The sequence below is a fragment of the Girardinichthys multiradiatus genome, chromosome 6 (genome assembly GCF_021462225.1).
Source record: "Girardinichthys multiradiatus isolate DD_20200921_A chromosome 6, DD_fGirMul_XY1, whole genome shotgun sequence".
In the NCBI taxonomy this organism is placed as follows: Eukaryota; Metazoa; Chordata; class Actinopteri; order Cyprinodontiformes; family Goodeidae; genus Girardinichthys; species Girardinichthys multiradiatus.
In genome coordinates, this window is record NC_061799.1 from 3,847,160 (window position 1) to 3,865,269 (window position 18,110).

The window sequence follows — 18,110 nt, forward strand, 5'->3', positions numbered from 1 at the left end:
CTGTGATGTCATGAAGCTGGTGACAAAAACATTCTGCCACACCTTGTTCTCTACCACGCACCTCTCAACAGAGAAATGGACAGGGAAGGAAATGTGCATGAATGTCAGAATTGCTGGCAAGCTGGACTAATTCTTCAAACTTGGATCCAGAGTTTACGACGATCTGATGTTGGCAAATCCGTCGATGGAGAGTTAAGTATGACTTGCTGTCTGAATAGTCCAGCATTCATGCAAAAAGGGATAATTAAGTCAAGCTTGTCTTGAAATCTTTCTTTCTGAGCTTTTGCAGAAAAACAACCTGTGCCAGATAGGCCCCAATAAGAATTTGTCTCTAATGGAAGTGCTGTTCCCCACGGCTTGGAGAAAAGGGTATCAGAACTGCAGCTCTGCAAGTCCGTTGCGTGCCAATCCAGCGTAAACGACCAACCACAGCTGCTACTGAGAATAGCTGCAATGTTTCTTTGTTCGAGCCCGCCATGTGGCTGGAATATTGTTTATTCCATGATGTTTTGTTTTGTTTGTGGTGCTAAAAGCTAAACCATTTAAGTGCTAACTGGCCACAGACCCCGAGGTATCAAACTAGATTGGCTTGGTTTTGAAGTTAATATAAGTGTGTGGTTTTAAACATAGATCTTCCATAACGCACCACCAGCGCTTATATGCACATTAATATGCACAGTACTGTGCAAACGTTTTAGGCACGTGTAAAAAAAAAACGCTGTAAACAAAGCATGCTTTCAGAAATATAAATGATGATTGTTTATTTTTATCAATTTACAAAATAGTGAGCGAACCCAAACACACAGCCAAAGTCATTAAAAACTATCATCAGCATAAAGAAGAGCAAGACTTACTGGAAGTGATGGTATGGCCCCCACAGAGCCCTGATCTCAATATCATGGAGTGTGTCTGAGATTACATGAAGAGACAGAAGGATGTGAGAAAGCCTACATCCACAGAAGATCTCTGGTTAGTTCTCCAAGATGTTTGGAACAACCTACCAGCCGAGTTTCTTTAAAAGCTGTGTGCAAGTGGACCTAGAAGAATTGATGCTGTTTTGAAGGCAAAGGGTGGTCACACCAAATGTTGATTTGATTTAGATTTCTCTTTTGTTCATTCACTGCATTTTGTTGATTGATGAAAATAAATGATTAATACTTCCATTTTTGGAAGCATTCTGTGTTTACAGCAGTTTTTCACACCCGCCTGAGTACTGTATATTAATGGTAATTCAATGTAATGGTACATGTGACTTTAAAGAAGCTGTGAATAAGCTATAAGTTTTTCTTTGTTAGCTAAAATCGCTGGAGGTTAATGCTAGTGTCGGATCAGTCAAATGTTTACATCAGACTCGTTGCCATCCTGTGAGAGTCCATAGACGTTCCTCCACCATTTTAGTAGTCCATTACCCCAAGTGATTGCAATTTAAATAACCATTGAGAATAAATTATCCAGCAAGGTTATACATTCCCAATCCAGAAAATAATATTCCCATATATATTATTTTACTAAATAAGGTTAATTAATTAAACATTAAGAATTAATTTTCCAAACGGTTGATTTCTAAGTAAGCAAATCATTCTTTAAAACATTATTTTATTAAAATAATAATATATCTACTCCTCAGATTTGCATGGTGATTGGTTGTTTGAAGACATACCGATTATTGTTTTTATTTGCTTCTAAAACAAATTTTATAACAAATAAGTTTTAGAACTAAGTTCTAAAACTAATTTGTTCTCATTTCCAAATTCCTCAAGGTAAACCTTGGTTCTGAAATATAGTTAACACTGAATGGTAATATTGAACAATTTTATTAATTATGGTTTTCAACCATTTTTATTGGTTTTCTTGTTCCTTCATTTGTAGTTCATTAGTTTTCTTTATTCCTTAATTTTGACTGGTAATTTTAGTTGAATTGTTCTAGCCTAGTAAAGAGTTTAACTGAAATGTGTTTAGCTTGGAGTTGAATTGTTTTTGTTAATAAATTCTTATATTTTGTGTGCAGACTTTGCTGTTCTGTAATGCCAGAGCTCAAATCACTCTTTCATATGTTGTCCAAATACCACTGCCATATTGGGCTGATATTCCCAGGACATTTGACAGACCAAATGGTTATTTAATTAAATATTAATATAAGCAATCAGGATGCTTATATTAAATAATATAAGCATCCTGATTGCACAACAACTTCCCAAGTCAAAAGTAAGTTTCAAGTCTTTATAGTCAAGTCTCAAGTCATATGGTTTAAACTTATTAACAAGTCATAATGATTAATCCCTGAAACACTTTACACAAACAAAACCTAACAATTAGTGTTTGTTTAAATGTCACAAAGCATCTAAATAAATGCTTTCTATAAATGTTTAACATCCTTTTTAAGGCTTTCAGTCCTGCAATGGACTGGCAACTTTCTGCAATCTGCTCAGGATGTACCCTACCTTTTGCTTGTTGGCAGCTTGGATAAGCGCCCTTACCCAACTATCCTACAAGACCTTAAATATGATGTAGCAGAACAAAATGAAGGAAGGGATGAAGGTAATCATAAAACAGTTTTTAAATGCCAATAAAATAGCATAATTAACATGGTTGTGTCATAATTTCAAAGTCATAAATTCAAAATTAACTAGTTAGAGAAGAAGAAAATACCTTTCCAGTGTTACTTCTCAGTGTTTCATTTTTATTAAACTTATGATTAATGAAAGAAAATCTTTATTTATTTAATATTGAACTGCCCTTTCCACCTGTCAACACAAAAGCAAAACATGCTAGCAAAGCTAGCATGAGCCATTTCTAATTTTGTGGTAGGGTGAGAGGGGCGAGGTGGAAAACGTTAATGGTGTGAGAAAACAAACGATGTGGATACATATTTTATTTTTACTATTGTTATTTTTTGCAGTAATTCTTTGACTTTAATAAGAGTATCAAGTAATTTTAAGTAAAGACACTCAAGTCCAAGTCAAGTCTCAAGTTAGTAATATTCAAATCAAAGTCGATTTGCAAGTTGTTTCTAATATAACCAAGTCATGTCTCAAGTAATCAAATTTATGACTCAAGTCTGACTCAAGTCAAGTCACCAAGTCAAAGTCCACACCTCTGAGTCAGATCCGGATTAGTTGTTAGAATCCAAAACACTAATTTTATGAAAGGCCTTGGCCCTAAACAATGATGTGAAAGAAAAATATGTTCTATGGAGTTGGAGTTTACTTTTTGAGGATTTTACAATGCCTTTCTTCTTAACACATATCTGCTATATGAGGTGCTGTTTCAGGTTTCCATCTTTTATGTCCATCAAGATGTTTTTTAGAAATTGAACATGCAAAAGAGTTTGCAAACAGATATTGTCCCAAGCTTACTTTTCTTTTTTCTATACTGATACGGAATTAGAAAAAATAAAACCAAGTTCCATGTGTTTTAAAACTGCATAGGAACCCTACCTAATGGTAAACCTTTTCCTACCACACTTTTTTCTTCCACTAAACTTTATCATGAATATGCTTGCATACAGCACTCTGTGGGCAGCCAGCTTCTTTAGCAATGTGGTTTACCCTCTATGTGGACATTGTCAATGACTGTATGCTGGACAGCTGCCACATCAGCAGGTTTCCCCATGATTGTGTAGCCAATAACATGGACATAACACAACCTTTTGATGGGCTTATGTTACATTCTAATTTTCTGAGAAACTGGATTATAGGTTTTCATTAGCTGTAAGCCATATTCATCAAACTTAACAGAAAAATTTTAAAAATCTATCATCCTTGACAGATATTGTAATTTATTGAGAGGCACCTGAAAATCAGTATGTAACACCTGGCTTATAACAACTTTATCCATCTGTGTTAAACCTCAGTAAACTCATAAATATAAAAATGATAATAAAAAAATGAATGGATTAGTGTGAGGAGTTACCTGGCAGCAATTGTTGCTACATTCACCATCCAGGCCATGATCTGCCCTCCAAAGGTATTCACCTGAATATAGGTGAGATTTAAACATTCAATGATGCCACGAATTAAAACCCAAACTGCAATATTATAAAGGATTTGCAACTCATTAACAAGAGTCAAATTTACCTAAACATCCCTGCAAATAGCATCTATATGGTTCCACTTGTGAATGTCTCATGGTTATTTCAAATGATACTTTAATGTGATTCCCTCATGAGGACAAAAATATCGAGGCACGTGACGTCGCCTGGTACGGCAGAGCCGGGGTCCCACCCTGGAGCCAGGTCTGGGGTCGGGACTCACCGGAGAGCGCCTGGTGGCCGGGTTGCTCCTCGCGGGATCCGGCCGGGCCAAGCCCCGAACGAGAGACGCGAGGCCATCCCCCAGTGGGCCCACCACCTGCAGGTGTAACCGTGAGGGACCGGTGCAAAGAGGATTGGGTGGCGGACGAAGGTGGAGACTTCAGCGGCCCGATCCCCAGATGCTTAGGCTGGCTCTAAGGATCGTGGAATGTCACCTCGCTGGGGGGGAAGTAGCCTGAGCTTGTGCGGGAGGTCGAGAAATATCGACTAGAAATAGTCGGGCTTGCCTCCCCGCACAGCGTGGGCTCTGGAACGCATCTCCTTGAGAGGGGTTGGACTCTCTTCTACTCTGGAGTGGCCCACGGGGAGAGGCGGCAGGCTGGTGTGGGTTTGCTTGTTGCCCCCCAGCTCAGCCGTCTCGTGTTGGGGTTTACCCCAGTGGATGAGAGGGTCGTATCCCTGCGCCTTCGGGTTGGGGATAGGTCTCTGTCAGCCTACGGGCCGAGACGACAGTGCGGAGAACCCGGCCTTCTTGGTGTCCCTGTCGGGGGTGCTGGATAGTGCCCCTCCCGGGGACTCCATTATTCTGCTGGGGGACTTCAACGCCCACGTGGGAAACGACAGTGACACCTGGAGAGGCGTGATCAGGAGGAATGGCCTCCCCGATCTGAATCCGAGCGGTGTTTTGTTATTGGACTTCTGTTATAATCACGGATTGTCCATAATGAACACCATGTTCAAACATAAGGGTGTCCATCAGTGCACTTGGCACCAGGACACCCTAGGCAGGAGGTCGATGATCGACTTTGTTGTCGTATCATCAGACCTTCGGCCGCATGCTATGGACACTCAGGTGAAGAGAGGGGCTGAGCTGTCCACTGATCACCCCCTTGTGGTGAGTTAGATCCGCTGGAGGAGGAGAAAGCCGGACAGACTTGGCAGGCCCAAGCGCATAGTAAGGGTCTGCTGGAAATGCCTGGCGGAGCCCTCGGCCAGGGATGTGTTCAACTCCCACCTCCAGGAGAGCTTTGACCAGATCCCGGGGGATGTTGGAGATATAGAGTCCGAGTGGACCATGTTCTCCGCATCTATTGTCGATGCTGCTGCCCATAGTTGCAGCCGTAAGGTCTGCGGTGCCTGTCGCGGCGGCAATCCCAGAACCCGGTGGTGGACACCGGCAGTAAGGGATGCTGTCAAGCTGAAGAAGGAGTCCTATCGGCTGTGGTTGGCTTGTGGGACTCCTGAGGCGGCTGACGTGAGGCCAAGCGTGCTGCGGCCCGGGCTGTGGCAGAGGCAAAGACTCAGGCCTGGGATGAGTTCAGTGAAGCCATGGAGAAGGACTACCGGTTGGCCTCGAAGCGATTCTGGCAAACCGTCCGGCGCCTCAAGAGGGGGAAGCAGTGCTTTGCCAACACTGTTTATAGTGGGGGTGGGAGGCTGCTGACCTCGACTGAGGACATTATCGGGCGGTGGAAGGAGTACTTCGAGGATCCTGGTTAAGAAGCTCAGCGGTGGCAAGGCTTCGGGGGTGGATGAGATCCGCCCTGAGTACCTCAAATCTCTGGATGTTGTTGGGCTGTCATGGTTGACACACCTCTTCAACATTGCGTGGCGGTCGGGGACAGTGCCTCTGGACTGGCAGACTGGGGTGGTGGTCCCCCTTCATAACTACAGGGGGATCACACTCCTCAGCCTCCCTGGTAAAGGCCTACGCCAGGGTATTGGAAAGGAGAGTCCGGCCGATAGTCGAACCTCGGCTTCAGGAGGAGCAGTGTGGTTTTCGTCCCGGCCGTGGAACACTGGACCAGCTCTATACCCTCTACAGGGTGCTCGAGGGTTCATGGGAATTTGCCCAACCGGTTCACATGTGTTTTGTGGACCTGGAGAAGGCATTCGACTGTGTCCCTCATGATGCCCTGTGGGGGGTGCTCCAGGAGTATGGAATCGGGGGCCCTTTATTAGGGGCCATCCGGTCCCTGTACGAGCGGAGCAGGAGTTTGGTCCGCATTGCCGGCACTAAGTCAGACCTGTTCCCGGTGCATGTTTGTCACCGGTCCTGTTCATAACTTTTATGGACAGGATTTCTAGACGCAGCCAAGGGCCAGAGGGGTCTGGTTTGGGGACCAGTGGATTTTGTCTCTTCTTTTTGCAGATGACGTGGTCCTGCTGGCCCCTTCTAGCCAAGACCTAACCGCCACAGTTCGCAGCCGAGTGTGAAGTGGCTGGGATGAAGATCAGCTCCTCCAAGTCCGAGGCCATGGTTCTCGACCGGAAAAGGGTGGCCTGTCCTCTTCAGGTTGGAGGGGAGTTCCTGCCTCAAGTGGAAGAGTTTAAGTATCTCGGGGTCTTGTTCACGAGTGAGGGAAAAATGGAGCAGGAGATCGACAGACGGATCGGTGCGGCTGCCGCAGTAATGGGGGCACTGTGCCGGTCCGTTGTGGTGAAGAGAGAGCTGAGCCGAAAAGCAAAGCTCTCAATTTACCGGTCAGTCTACGTTCCTACCCTCACCTATGGCCATGAACTTTGGGTCATGATCGAAAGAACGAGGTCCCGGATACAAGCGGCTAAAATGAGCTTCCTCCGTAGGGTGGCTGGGCACTCCCTTAGAGATAGGGTGAGGAGCTCGACCATCCGGGAGGGGCTCGGGCATCTATACCGGATGCCTCCTGGACGCCTTCCTTGGGAGGTGTTCCAGGCACGTCCCACCGGGAGGAGGCCCAGGGGACGGCCCAGGACACGCTGGAGGGACTATGTCTCTCGGCTGGCCTGGGAACGCCTTGGGCTCCCCCCGGAGGAGCTGGAGGAGGTGTCTGGGGAGAGGGACGTTTGGGCGTCTCTGCTGAGTCTGCTGCGCCCACGACCCGGTCCCGGATAAGCGGAAGACGACGAGTACAAGTACTTTAATGTGATAAATATTCCCCAGAAGTGCAGGATCTGTGGCTCAGCATCTGAATTAAACAATGCCATTATCCCTTCTTTTATAGTTAGATAAACAAAAGTACATGAATAACCTGGTGGTTTGCATGTGGAGGTAGAACCAGTTCAACACTCTCCACTCTGGTCTTCTCTGCTACCACCCCGCTGCACACTGCAGAGCTCTTAGCTGATCAGAAAAACACCATCAAACAGCACATCTGTACTTCTAGAACAACCAGCAGTAACTTTGTTAACTGTAATCATCCTGAGGTGCAGAGCTATAGCACTGTGCATCACACCTACCCTGCTCTACAGACCCACTGGAAAGGAGTTCTTTGATGATGTCACTGTGCACCATCCGGACCCGTCTTCGCTCAGCTGCCACGCTGTATTCCACATGCTCGTTCTGGGACTGAGGTACAACAGGCTTCAGCGTCACCTGTGAAGTAATGTATCCGCATGTTCAGTCCATCTAGACAGCTTTATTACAGTCCTCACTAATATGCAAGCCAGATTTTATCAACACTAAAAAATCACTCATCTGCAGTAGTGTGTGGGCTTTAAACCAGACTTGATTCAGAATTACTGTTGACTTAGTAGAAATTATGTATTTTAGAGAGCTTTTGATCAATTGATCAAAAGTCTTTTGGACTTTGGCTGTATCTGGACACATTTTCTGTTGTGTCTTTATACCTGCCGCATAATGTGAAGAAAGTGTCTAAAATTAGTAAACCAATTTAAGTTAAGGACGAAAAAAACATTTGTCAGGTCCAAACAACTATAAGTACAACAAAAGAATAGCTCTTGGGATTCTTATCTACTTGAAGCTAAAATATCATTTCATGGCATTTTTTTTTATGTTTGGATCAATTCTCTTTATGACAAACAGCTTGCTGGTAACCAGATCCAGCTTTTACTTGAAAATTAAGCCACAGTTCAAAATTCTGGATTGGAATGTTTTATTTATTTTTGTTCTGTGCCATGTATTAAAGCAAATATCAAAATTAACCTCACAAAATATTTGGCATACAATTCCTACCCTCACTTACTTTTTGTCCAGTGTTGGTTCGCTGGGTCACAAAGGTGGCGTAGGCATGGCACACCCTCCAGTGGCGATCAGAGTATAGGTCTTCACAGCTCACATGGATACCAACCTGGGAGCATCACACATTGGAGAAAATCACTTGAAATGTAAACCATCCTCCATAACACAGGTGGAAATTTAAGTCTATAGAGGACTACTTCGTGCTACTTTAATCTGACTGATATGATTAAGCATGACCTTAAACCTGCCTCTTGTGCTTAAAAATCCTCCAATTTGGCTGAATTAAAAAAATTCTGTAAAGAAGAGTGAGCCAAAGTTCCACCACAGTGATGTAAAAGTCTACTTTCCAGTTAAGGCAAATGCTTAATGGCCGTTTTTGCTGCCACAGGTGGAACACCCAGTTTTTAGCTGTAGGTGGCAATAAAATTTTTATTTATGATCAGGATACTTTGGATGGCTTTGTTTCCCTTAATGAATAAAATCAGAATTTTAAAACTGCATAGTGTATTTACTCAGATGATCTTTGTCTGACAATAAAATTAATTTGATCATCTGAAACATTTAAGTGAAACAAAAAACAGAAAAGAATCTGGAAGGGAGCAAACACTTTAATGGAAATGTATTTGTACTGTACCACTTTAAGTACAGCTGACTGCTGAAATCTGTGATCACCGGTCCAAAACAACTCACCATCAGCATGATCATATTCTGTTATTGGCACCGTTTGCACACTGTGGTTTATTTAGATTATTAGAAGGTTGTTTGAGAATGAAATTCAGCAGTTTCCAAATCCACACTGGCAGCTTCACTGACCTCCATACTGGTGTTAAAGGCTCTGTTGACCTTTGCCCTGATGTTCACCACTTGACCCATGCTGAGGACACAGGGAAGATAGATCAGTATTTTCTGTCACATTGGTCTTATACATTTATGGCCTTCCAGTTACCTAATGGTGTGTTCAAAGTGGATGTCATCCATGGAGGCGGTGACACAGAGACTTCCAGCAAGCCTCTCAGCTGCTCACATGAAACAAGAACAATTTCCTGTATGGATTAGCTTTGCTGACAACATGCATTTACAAGAAACATTTCCAGTAACTCTTCTAACTGTGTAACCCACCTGAGAGGCAGGCAGTAGAGTCCATCCATTTAAGCAGCTGTCCCACACTCAGCTCCTGCCGATGGTTGCAGTGGCAGGGCATGACTATCTGACTCATTTTCACCTCCGTAGGGTTAACGCAACTCTCTTCATCTTCCTCTTCCTCTTCTTTAAGGTCATCTGACAACTGTGAAGTCATCCTCAAAGATAAAGAACATAATTACAATAAGCACCCGTTAGAACTGTACCAGTAATCCTGTTTTTTACATCATTGAGTTCAAATATAAAGGGATTATTCAACATAGCGATGTTTCTCACCCCAAATTCCCAGACTAGTCTGAAAGGTTTTCCAGCTTTATGCATACCCTCCTGATCAAAATCTTAAGACCACTTAAAAAGTCAAGTTAAAAATTGCAATAATGTACTTTTTGCACTTTTGGATCTTAGGAAGGTTTCAAGTTGAGCTTCACAATGCTAGAAAAAAAATGTGGGGAATGGAAACTACAGATGTTTGAGCAGACAATTTGACAGCTGCATTGAAACTCAAACATGCTTTTTTTCAGCTGATCAAAGGTTTCAGACCACAGCCTTTCAAAGTCAAAATCTGAGCAAAGCGTTTTATCCTTGTCATTTTCTGTCAAGTAATAACACTGTCAGTACCTCCTCATGGCAGAGACAAAAAAGCTCACTGTCTTTGAACATGGGTGGTGGGAGGAGGGGGCACCTTCATGATTTTGGGTGCTTTTTCCATCAATAGAACAATGGAGCTTCATGTTGTGCAGGGGTGTCAAACAGCGGATGGCTATGTAAAGATGTTGCAGTGGGAATCCCTTATGACTGAGGGTCCCCATATATGAAGTAATGACTGGGTTTTTCAACAGGACAATGCTGCAGTTGACAATGTCCACCTGACAAACAACTTTTTTCAAGAGAATAACATCTGTCTTTTGGAGCATCCTGCATGATCCTGATCTAAATCCAACTGAGCATTTGGAGATGGGTGGCAAGAGAAGTTTACAAACCGTCCCTCTAGCCTCCTGAACACATTTGCATCAACATGCCTAAACAACAGTTTGAAATGATCAAGTGGAGCTTCTCAATACCAAGTCATTTTCTGACACTTTGATTTCTGGTTTGAGGGGTTATTTTTGTTTTTTGCTATGGTCTTAAACTTTTCATCGGCTCATGAACAGCCTATTTTAGTTATATCTTTGCTTTTAATAAATTGTCTGCTCAAAATATTTTGTCTCTTGCTCCCATTTCTTCTTTTAGATTCTTAAGATTTCTTGCAATTTTTTAATTGGTCCACACACCATTTTAAGGGTGCGCAAATAAACAATAAAACGTTAGTGAGCTGTTATCTGGCTGATTCTTATTAGGTGGGTTTTATCTGTAGACCACAGAGACCTCTGTCTCATAGTTGTTACAAGTAATGCAGAGACATCTCTGTAACTTCTGGCGGTTTCAATGAATATCGTTGTTTTCATTTAAAAAGGCAGGTTGTTGTTACTGATTTTTTTAGTTATTAGTGGGAAATGAGAACCGGCTAAAACTGATATTTTGCTTTGGTTTCTAATCGGTGATAAAATATCTTATCAGTGCATCTCTACTAAAAATGCATTTCTTGGTCTCGACAGTAATGCAACAACTTCCTCAACATTAATTGCTTTAAAATTAAAGGATTTCTTAATTCACTAGAAGATTTTTCATCAATAAATAAACAGCAGCTAAATCCTTTCGATATAGGAAGACGAATGAGCGGAGTTAGTCCGATCTCTCATATCGACTCAGTATTTCAGAACATTGTTCTCTCGCCTTGTTCAGCTGCCAACCAGAGCACAAACAGAGCGTTCACTAACGTCCCGCTGAACAGAATGCCAAAGTCCAGATGAGCAGACATGGAACTGAACTCTCCCAGAATCCAATCTTGCAGCTATACCATAAAACACCTATAAACTAACCCGGTTTCAGCAGCCGCCTATACTATAACAACTCTGGATCATCAAGTTTGAACACATTAAGATTTACATACCTGAGAGCAGGTCAACAAGTCAACACTAGATAGACAGTGAACAAAATTTGTTATGAGTTTCTGCGAGCATTTCAAAATAAAAGCCATCGAAATCTGCAAACTGCGGTGCAGCTCGAGTTTTATTTATTTATGCCAAGCTACTATTGCTGTGATATCTGTGTGTGGAGGTTAGCCGCTAATATTTTGTAACTGAAAAATATTCAAAGCTGTAATAAGAACGGAAAAACTTTACGTGTGAAGGCGCACACCTGACTTCCGTTTATGTTTGTAAATCTTCATATTGCTTCACACAACTGTAGAAAATGTTGGTTTAGTTACGCAGAGCTGAATATGATGAAATTAATTTCGTTAGGATTTGACTGCAGCGTCCTGACTGACAGTGGTTTCTCCGTGGACTGTATTCCTTTAACCTTACAGCATAGCATGCGGCTGTGACCAACCTTCCGGAAGAAAACTCACTGCACTCAATGCATGCTGTTTGTCATCTTGCATCACTGCTGTCACGGCTTCCCTTTACTTATTGGTTATTTTGGCAAGTTAAAATGTTAGGTGATAAGTGGGAAGATAATAACAAACGAAAAATTAGACTGTTGCAAGTATAAGATGTGCAGTGCAAGGTCGAAAGGGGCCAAATGCTGAATTATACAGGTCCTTCTCAAAACATTAGCATATTGTGATGAAGTTCATTATTTTCTATAATGTAATGATGAAAATTTAACATTCATATATTTTAGATTCATTGCACACTAACTGAAATATTTCAGGTATTTCATTGTCTTAATACGGATGATTGTGGCATACAGCTCATGAAAACCCAAAATTCCTATCTCACAAAATTAGCATATTTCATCCGACCAATAAAATAAAAGTGTTTTTAATACAAACAACGTCAACCTTCAAATAATCATGTACAGTTATGCACTCAATACTTGGTCGGGAATCCTTTTGCAGAAATGACTGCTTTAATGCGGCGTGGCATGGAGGCAATCAACCTGTGGCACTGCCGAGGTCTTATGGAGGCCCAGGATGCTTCGATAGCGGCCTTTAGCTCATCCAGAGTGTTGGGTCTTGAGTCTCTCAACGTTCTCTTCACAATATCCCACAGATTCTCTATGGGGTTCAGGTCAGGAGAGTTGGCAGGCCAATTGAGCACAATGATACCATGGTCAGTAAACCATTTACCAGTGGTTTTGGCACTGTGAGCAGGTGCCAGGTCGTGCTGAAAAACGAAATCTTCATCTCCATAAAGCTTTTCAGCAGATGGAAGCATGAAGTGCTCCAAAATCTCCTGATAGCTAGCTGCATTGACCCTGCCCTTGATAAAACACAGTGGACCAACACCAGCAGCTGACACGGCACCCCAGACCATCACTGACTGTGGGTACTTGACACTGGACTTCTGGCATTTTGGCATTTCCTTCTCCCCAGTCTTCCTCCAGACTCTGGCACTTTGATTTCCAAATGACATGCAGAATTTGCTGTCATCCGAAAAAAGTACTTTGGACCACTGAGCAACAGTCCAGTGCTGCTTCTCTGTAGCCCAGGTCTGGGGAATGCGGCACCTGTAGCCCATTTCCTGCACACGCCTGTGCACGGTGGCTCTGGATGTTTCTACTCCAGACTCAGTCCACTGCTTCCGCAGGTCCCCCAAGGTCTGGAATCGGCCCTTCTCCACAATCTTCCTCAGGGTCCGGTCACCTCTTCTTGTTGTGCAGCGTTTTCTGCCACACTTTTTCCTTCCCACAGACTTTCCACTGAGGTGCCTTGATACAGCACTCTGGGAACAGCCTATTTGTTCAGAAATTTCTTTCTGTGTCTTACCCTCTTGCTTGAGTGTGTCAATAGTGGCCTTCTGGACAGCAGTCAGGTCAGCAGTCTTACCCATGATTGGGGTTTTGAGTGATGAACCAGGCTGGGAGTTTTAAAGGCCTCAGGAATCTTTTGCAGGTGTTTAGAGTTAACTCGTTGATTCAGATGATTAGGTTCATAGCTCATTTAGAGACCCTTTTAATAATATGCTAATTTTGTGAGATAGGAATTTTGGGTTTTCATGAGCTGTATGCCAAAATCATCTGTATTAAGACAATAAAAGACCTGAAATATTTCAGTTAGTGTGCAATGAATCTAAAATATATGAATGTTAAATTTTCATCATGACATTATGGAAAATAATGAACTATATCACAATATGCTAATTTTTTGAGAAGGACCTGTATTAGAGGTCCCACCTCCAGTTAGGCCCACTGTTATACTCTTGCTCACTTTTGAATTCCGCAATGATGCAACTTGTTTTATGGCTAACTAGTAAGCCAGCAATGAATTAATCTGTCTAATGTTTTTGCTCGATTTCCACATCAATAACTTCACATTTTTTCTAAAAATACAGGACCATTACAATGAATTAGAACTTCACTGAAAAGTGCATTTATATCAGTAACTAGCTTCAAATATGCAAATATTTACATATAGTAATATTTTATATTCATATTTTTTTTAATTTGATGATTATGGTTTAAAGTTTATAAAAACTTCAGTGTGGCAGAAAATATGATTAAAAAAGACCAATAAAAATAATTTTTATCAAAGACATCTTACAACTCAGCAGACGACAGGAAAAGTCACAAAAGGTCATTGCTAAAGAAGCTGGCTGTTCACAGAGTGCTGTAACCAAGTATGTTAATAGGAAATTGAGTGGAAGGACAAAGAGTAGTTGAAAAAGGTGCACAATACACTGGGATAACCACAGCCTTGTGAGGACTGTGAAGAAAACTTCATTTAAGAGTGTGGGGAATTCCCAAAGTGTTTGCAGCTGGAGTCAGAGCTTCTTGAGCCACCACACAGATGCATCCAGCCCATGCAACTGTGACAGTTGCATGGGCTACAACTGTCACAGTCCTTGTGTAAAGCCACTTCTGAATCAGACATCATTAAAAAGTGTTTTACCTGATAAAAGGACTGGACTGTTACTCAGGGTTCCAAAGACCTCTTTCAGATTAAAGTACATTTTGCATTTCCTTTAGTAATCAAGGTCCCAAATTCTGAAGGAAAAGTGGAGAGGCACAGAATCCGCAACTCAAAATGGTACTCAGTAGTTTGGATGGCCCTCACGTGGTTTTATGCATGTCTGACAACATCGGGGCTCCTGGGCAGTCTGAGGTGCAACCTAGTGGCATCAGATGGACCTGAACATGTCCCACAGATGTTCTATAGGATTTAGGTCAGGGGAGTGTGGAGACCAGTCAATGGTATCAACACCTTCATCCTCCAGGAACTGCCTTCATGCCCACATCTGACCCAGATTATAGAAACTAAAGTTCACAAAAGGTGCTGGAAGAACAGATGTAAGAGAGAAGAGACAGGAAAATGTAGATTTATTAGGATGGATATCATCACGACAGTAATTACTAATTACATCACAGTCATATGATTTTTATTTTTTTTTACCTGTCTTGTCTGGCAGAGTAGCACTCAGATTGTTGTCTAAGAGAAGCCCAACAGATTTACTTTTACAAGAGGAGCATTACGGCTAACACTCGATATATATACAGTACTGTGCAAAGGATTTATGTAGGTGTGAAAAAAAATGCTGTAAACAAAGAATGCTTTCAGAAACACAGCCAAAGTCATTAAGAAGTATCTTCAGCATAAACAAGAGCAAAACTTACTGGAAGTGATGGTATGGCCCCAGAAAGCCCTGATCTCAACATCATGGAGTGTGTCTAGGATTACGTGAAGAGACAGAAGGATGTGAGAAAGTCTACATCCACAGAAGAATTGTGGTTAGTTCTCCAAGATGTTTGAAACAATCTACCAGCCGAGTTCCTTCAAAAACTGTGCATGTGTACCAAGAAGAATTGATGCTGTTTTGAAGGCAGAGGGTGGTCACACCAAATATTGATTTTAGATATTTCTTTTGTTCATTCACTGCATTTTGTTGATTGATGAAAATAAATGATTAACACTTCCATTTTTGGAAGCATTCTTTGTTTATAGCTTTTTTTCATACCTGCCTAAAACCTTTGCACTGTACTGTGTATATATATATATATATATACAGGGGTTGGACAATGAAACTGAAACACCTGTCATTTTAGTGTGGGAGGTTTCATGGCTAAATTGGACCAGCCTGGTAGCCAGTCTTCATTCATTGCACATTGCACCAGTAAATGCAGAGCGTGAAGGTTCAATTAGCAGGGTAAGAGCACAGTTTTGCTCAAAATATTGAAATGCACACAACATTATGGGTGACATACCAGAGTTCAAAAGAGGACAAATTGTTGGTGCACGTCTTGCTGGCGCATCTGTGACCAAGACAGCAAGTCTTTGTGATGTATCGAGAGCCACGGTATCCAGGGTAATGTCAGCATACCACCACGAAGGACGAACCACATCCAACAGGATTAACTGTGGACACAAGAGGAAGCTGTCTGAAAGGGATGTTCTGGTGCTAACCCGGATTGTATCCAAAAAACATAAAACCACGGCTGCCCAAATCACGGCAGAATAAAATGTGCACCTCAACTCTCCTGTTTCCACCAGAACTGTCCGTCGGGAGCTCCACAGGGTCAATATACACGGCCGGGCTGCTATAGCCAAACCTTTGGTCACTCATGCCAATGCCAAACGTCGGTTTCAATGGTGCAAGGAGCGAAATCTTGGGCTGTGGACAATGTGAAATATGTATTGTTCTATGATGAGTCCACCTTTACTGTTTTCCCCACATCCGGGAGAGTTACGGTGTGGAGAAGCCCCAAAGAAGCGTACCACCCGGACTGTTGCATGCCCAGAGTGAAGCATGGGGGTGGATCAGTGATGGTTTGGGCTGCCATATCATGGCATTACCTTGGCCCAATACTTGTGCTAGATGGGCGCGTCACTGCCAAGGACTACCGAACCATTCTTGAGGACCATGTGCATCCAATGGTTCAAACATTGTATCCTGAAGGCGGTGCTGTGTATCAGGATGACAGTGCACCAATACACACAGCAAGACTGGTGAAAGATTGGTTTGATGAACATGAAAGTGAAGTTGAACATCTCCCATGGCCTGCACAGTCACCAGATCTAAATATTATTGAGCCACTTTGGGGTGTTTTGGAGGAGCGAGTCAGGAAACGTTTTCCTCCACCAGTATCACGTAGTGACCTGGCCACTATCCTGCAAGAAGAATGGCTTAAAATCCCTCTGACCACTGTGCAGGACTTGTATATGTCATTCCCAAGACGAATTGACGCTGTATTGGCCGCAAAAGGAGGCCCTACACCATACTAATAAATTATTGTGGTCTAAAACCAGGTGTTTCAGTTTCATTGTCCAACCCCTGTATATATATATATATATACACACACACACACACACACACACATATGTATATTAGAAACTGCTCTGGGATTATTTCAATTGCAATGGACACGGAGACAGAAACAAAAAGGAAAAAAAAAAAGCAAGAAAGAGAGAGGTGGGGCAAAACAGAAAAATGGAGAGAAGGAGAAAAGAATAGAGGATATAAAGAAGGATGAAAAGAATACAAGATAACACCCTAAGAGACTGCTTCTACACCTGCAGAAACATATATAACAGCAGTTACTGAAAAGTGCACGATACTAATAAATGCAAGATGTATTTGGTGGTAACTGCTTCTCAGTACAGAACATCTGTGTATCTGTTAACACCTGAATCCAAACACCTGTGGGTCTAAGCGCTTGTGTATATAAGGTTTCTCAATAAAAATATGATATAGAGAGTCTGAGGGGACACAGACCTGCCCCACTGGACCTAGGACAGACACAGAGGAGATCTGAGTCACAGATCAGGGTTCCCGTGCTCTGTCTGGGGGGCCAGACAGAGAACGGGAACCCTGGGAGGACCACCGCAACCCCCACAGAGATGAGCAGGAGAGCCCTAGGGGAACCATCCAGCAGCTACAGTGCAGAAACCCCAAGGAGCTGCAGCAATGAGCCCACAGGCCCCGCGGGGCAGCCATCTATGCCGGAGCCATGCTGACAAACGCTAAATCACTCAGCCCTGACACCGAGATTCATTGCACACTAACTGAAAATATTTCAGGTCTTTTATTGTCTTAATACGGATGATTGTGGCATACAGCTCATGAAAACCCAAAATTCCTATCTCACAAAATTAGCATATTTCATCCGACCAATAAAAGAAAAGTGTTTTTAATACAAAAAACGTCAACCTTCAAACAATCATGTACAGTTATGCACTCAATACTTGGTCGGGAATCCTTTTGCAGAAATGACTGCTTCAATGCGGCGTGGCATGGAGGCAATCAGCCTGTGGCACTGCTGAGGTCTTATGGAGGCCCAGGATGCCTTGATAGCGGCCTTTAGCTCATCCAGAGTGTTGGGTCTTGAGTCTCTCAACGTTCTCTTCACAATATCCCACAGATTCTCTATGGGGTTCAGGTCAGGAGAGTTGGCAGGCCAATTGAGCACAGTGATACCATGGTCAGTAAACCATTTACCAGTGGTTTTGGCACTGTGAGCAGGTGCCAGGTCGTGCTGAAAAATGAAATCTTCATCTCCATAAAGCTTTTCAGCACATGGAAGCATGAAGTGCTCCAAAATCTCCTGATAGCTAGCTGCATTGACCCTGCCCTTGATAAAACACAGTGGACCAACACCAGCAGCTGACACAGCACCCCGACCATCACTGACTGTGGGTACTTGACACTGGACTTCTGGCATTTTGCCCCAGTCTTCCTCCAGACTCTGGCACCTTGATTTCCGAATGACATGCAGAATTTG

At 42.7% G+C, this 18,110-nt stretch overlaps 1 protein-coding gene across 1 annotated transcript in view; it reads right to left on the reverse strand.

Annotated features, from left to right (window-relative positions):
* Positions 1-11,474, reverse strand: part of LOC124870425 (acyl-coenzyme A thioesterase 11-like) — a 30,160-nt gene extending 18,686 nt beyond the window's left edge. The window contains exons 1-8 of the mRNA XM_047369098.1: positions 11,344-11,474; positions 9,333-9,511; positions 9,160-9,229; positions 9,027-9,087; positions 8,218-8,322; positions 7,472-7,607; positions 7,264-7,355; positions 3,913-3,974 (exon numbers count right to left, since the gene is read on the reverse strand). Coding sequence (XP_047225054.1) covers positions 3,913-3,974; positions 7,264-7,355; positions 7,472-7,607; positions 8,218-8,322; positions 9,027-9,087; positions 9,160-9,229; positions 9,333-9,510 — 704 coding nt within the window. The 5' untranslated portion in view covers position 9,511; positions 11,344-11,474. The remainder of the gene's footprint in view (positions 1-3,912; positions 3,975-7,263; positions 7,356-7,471; positions 7,608-8,217; positions 8,323-9,026; positions 9,088-9,159; positions 9,230-9,332; positions 9,512-11,343) is intronic.
* Between the last annotated feature and the right edge of the window lie 6,636 nt (positions 11,475-18,110).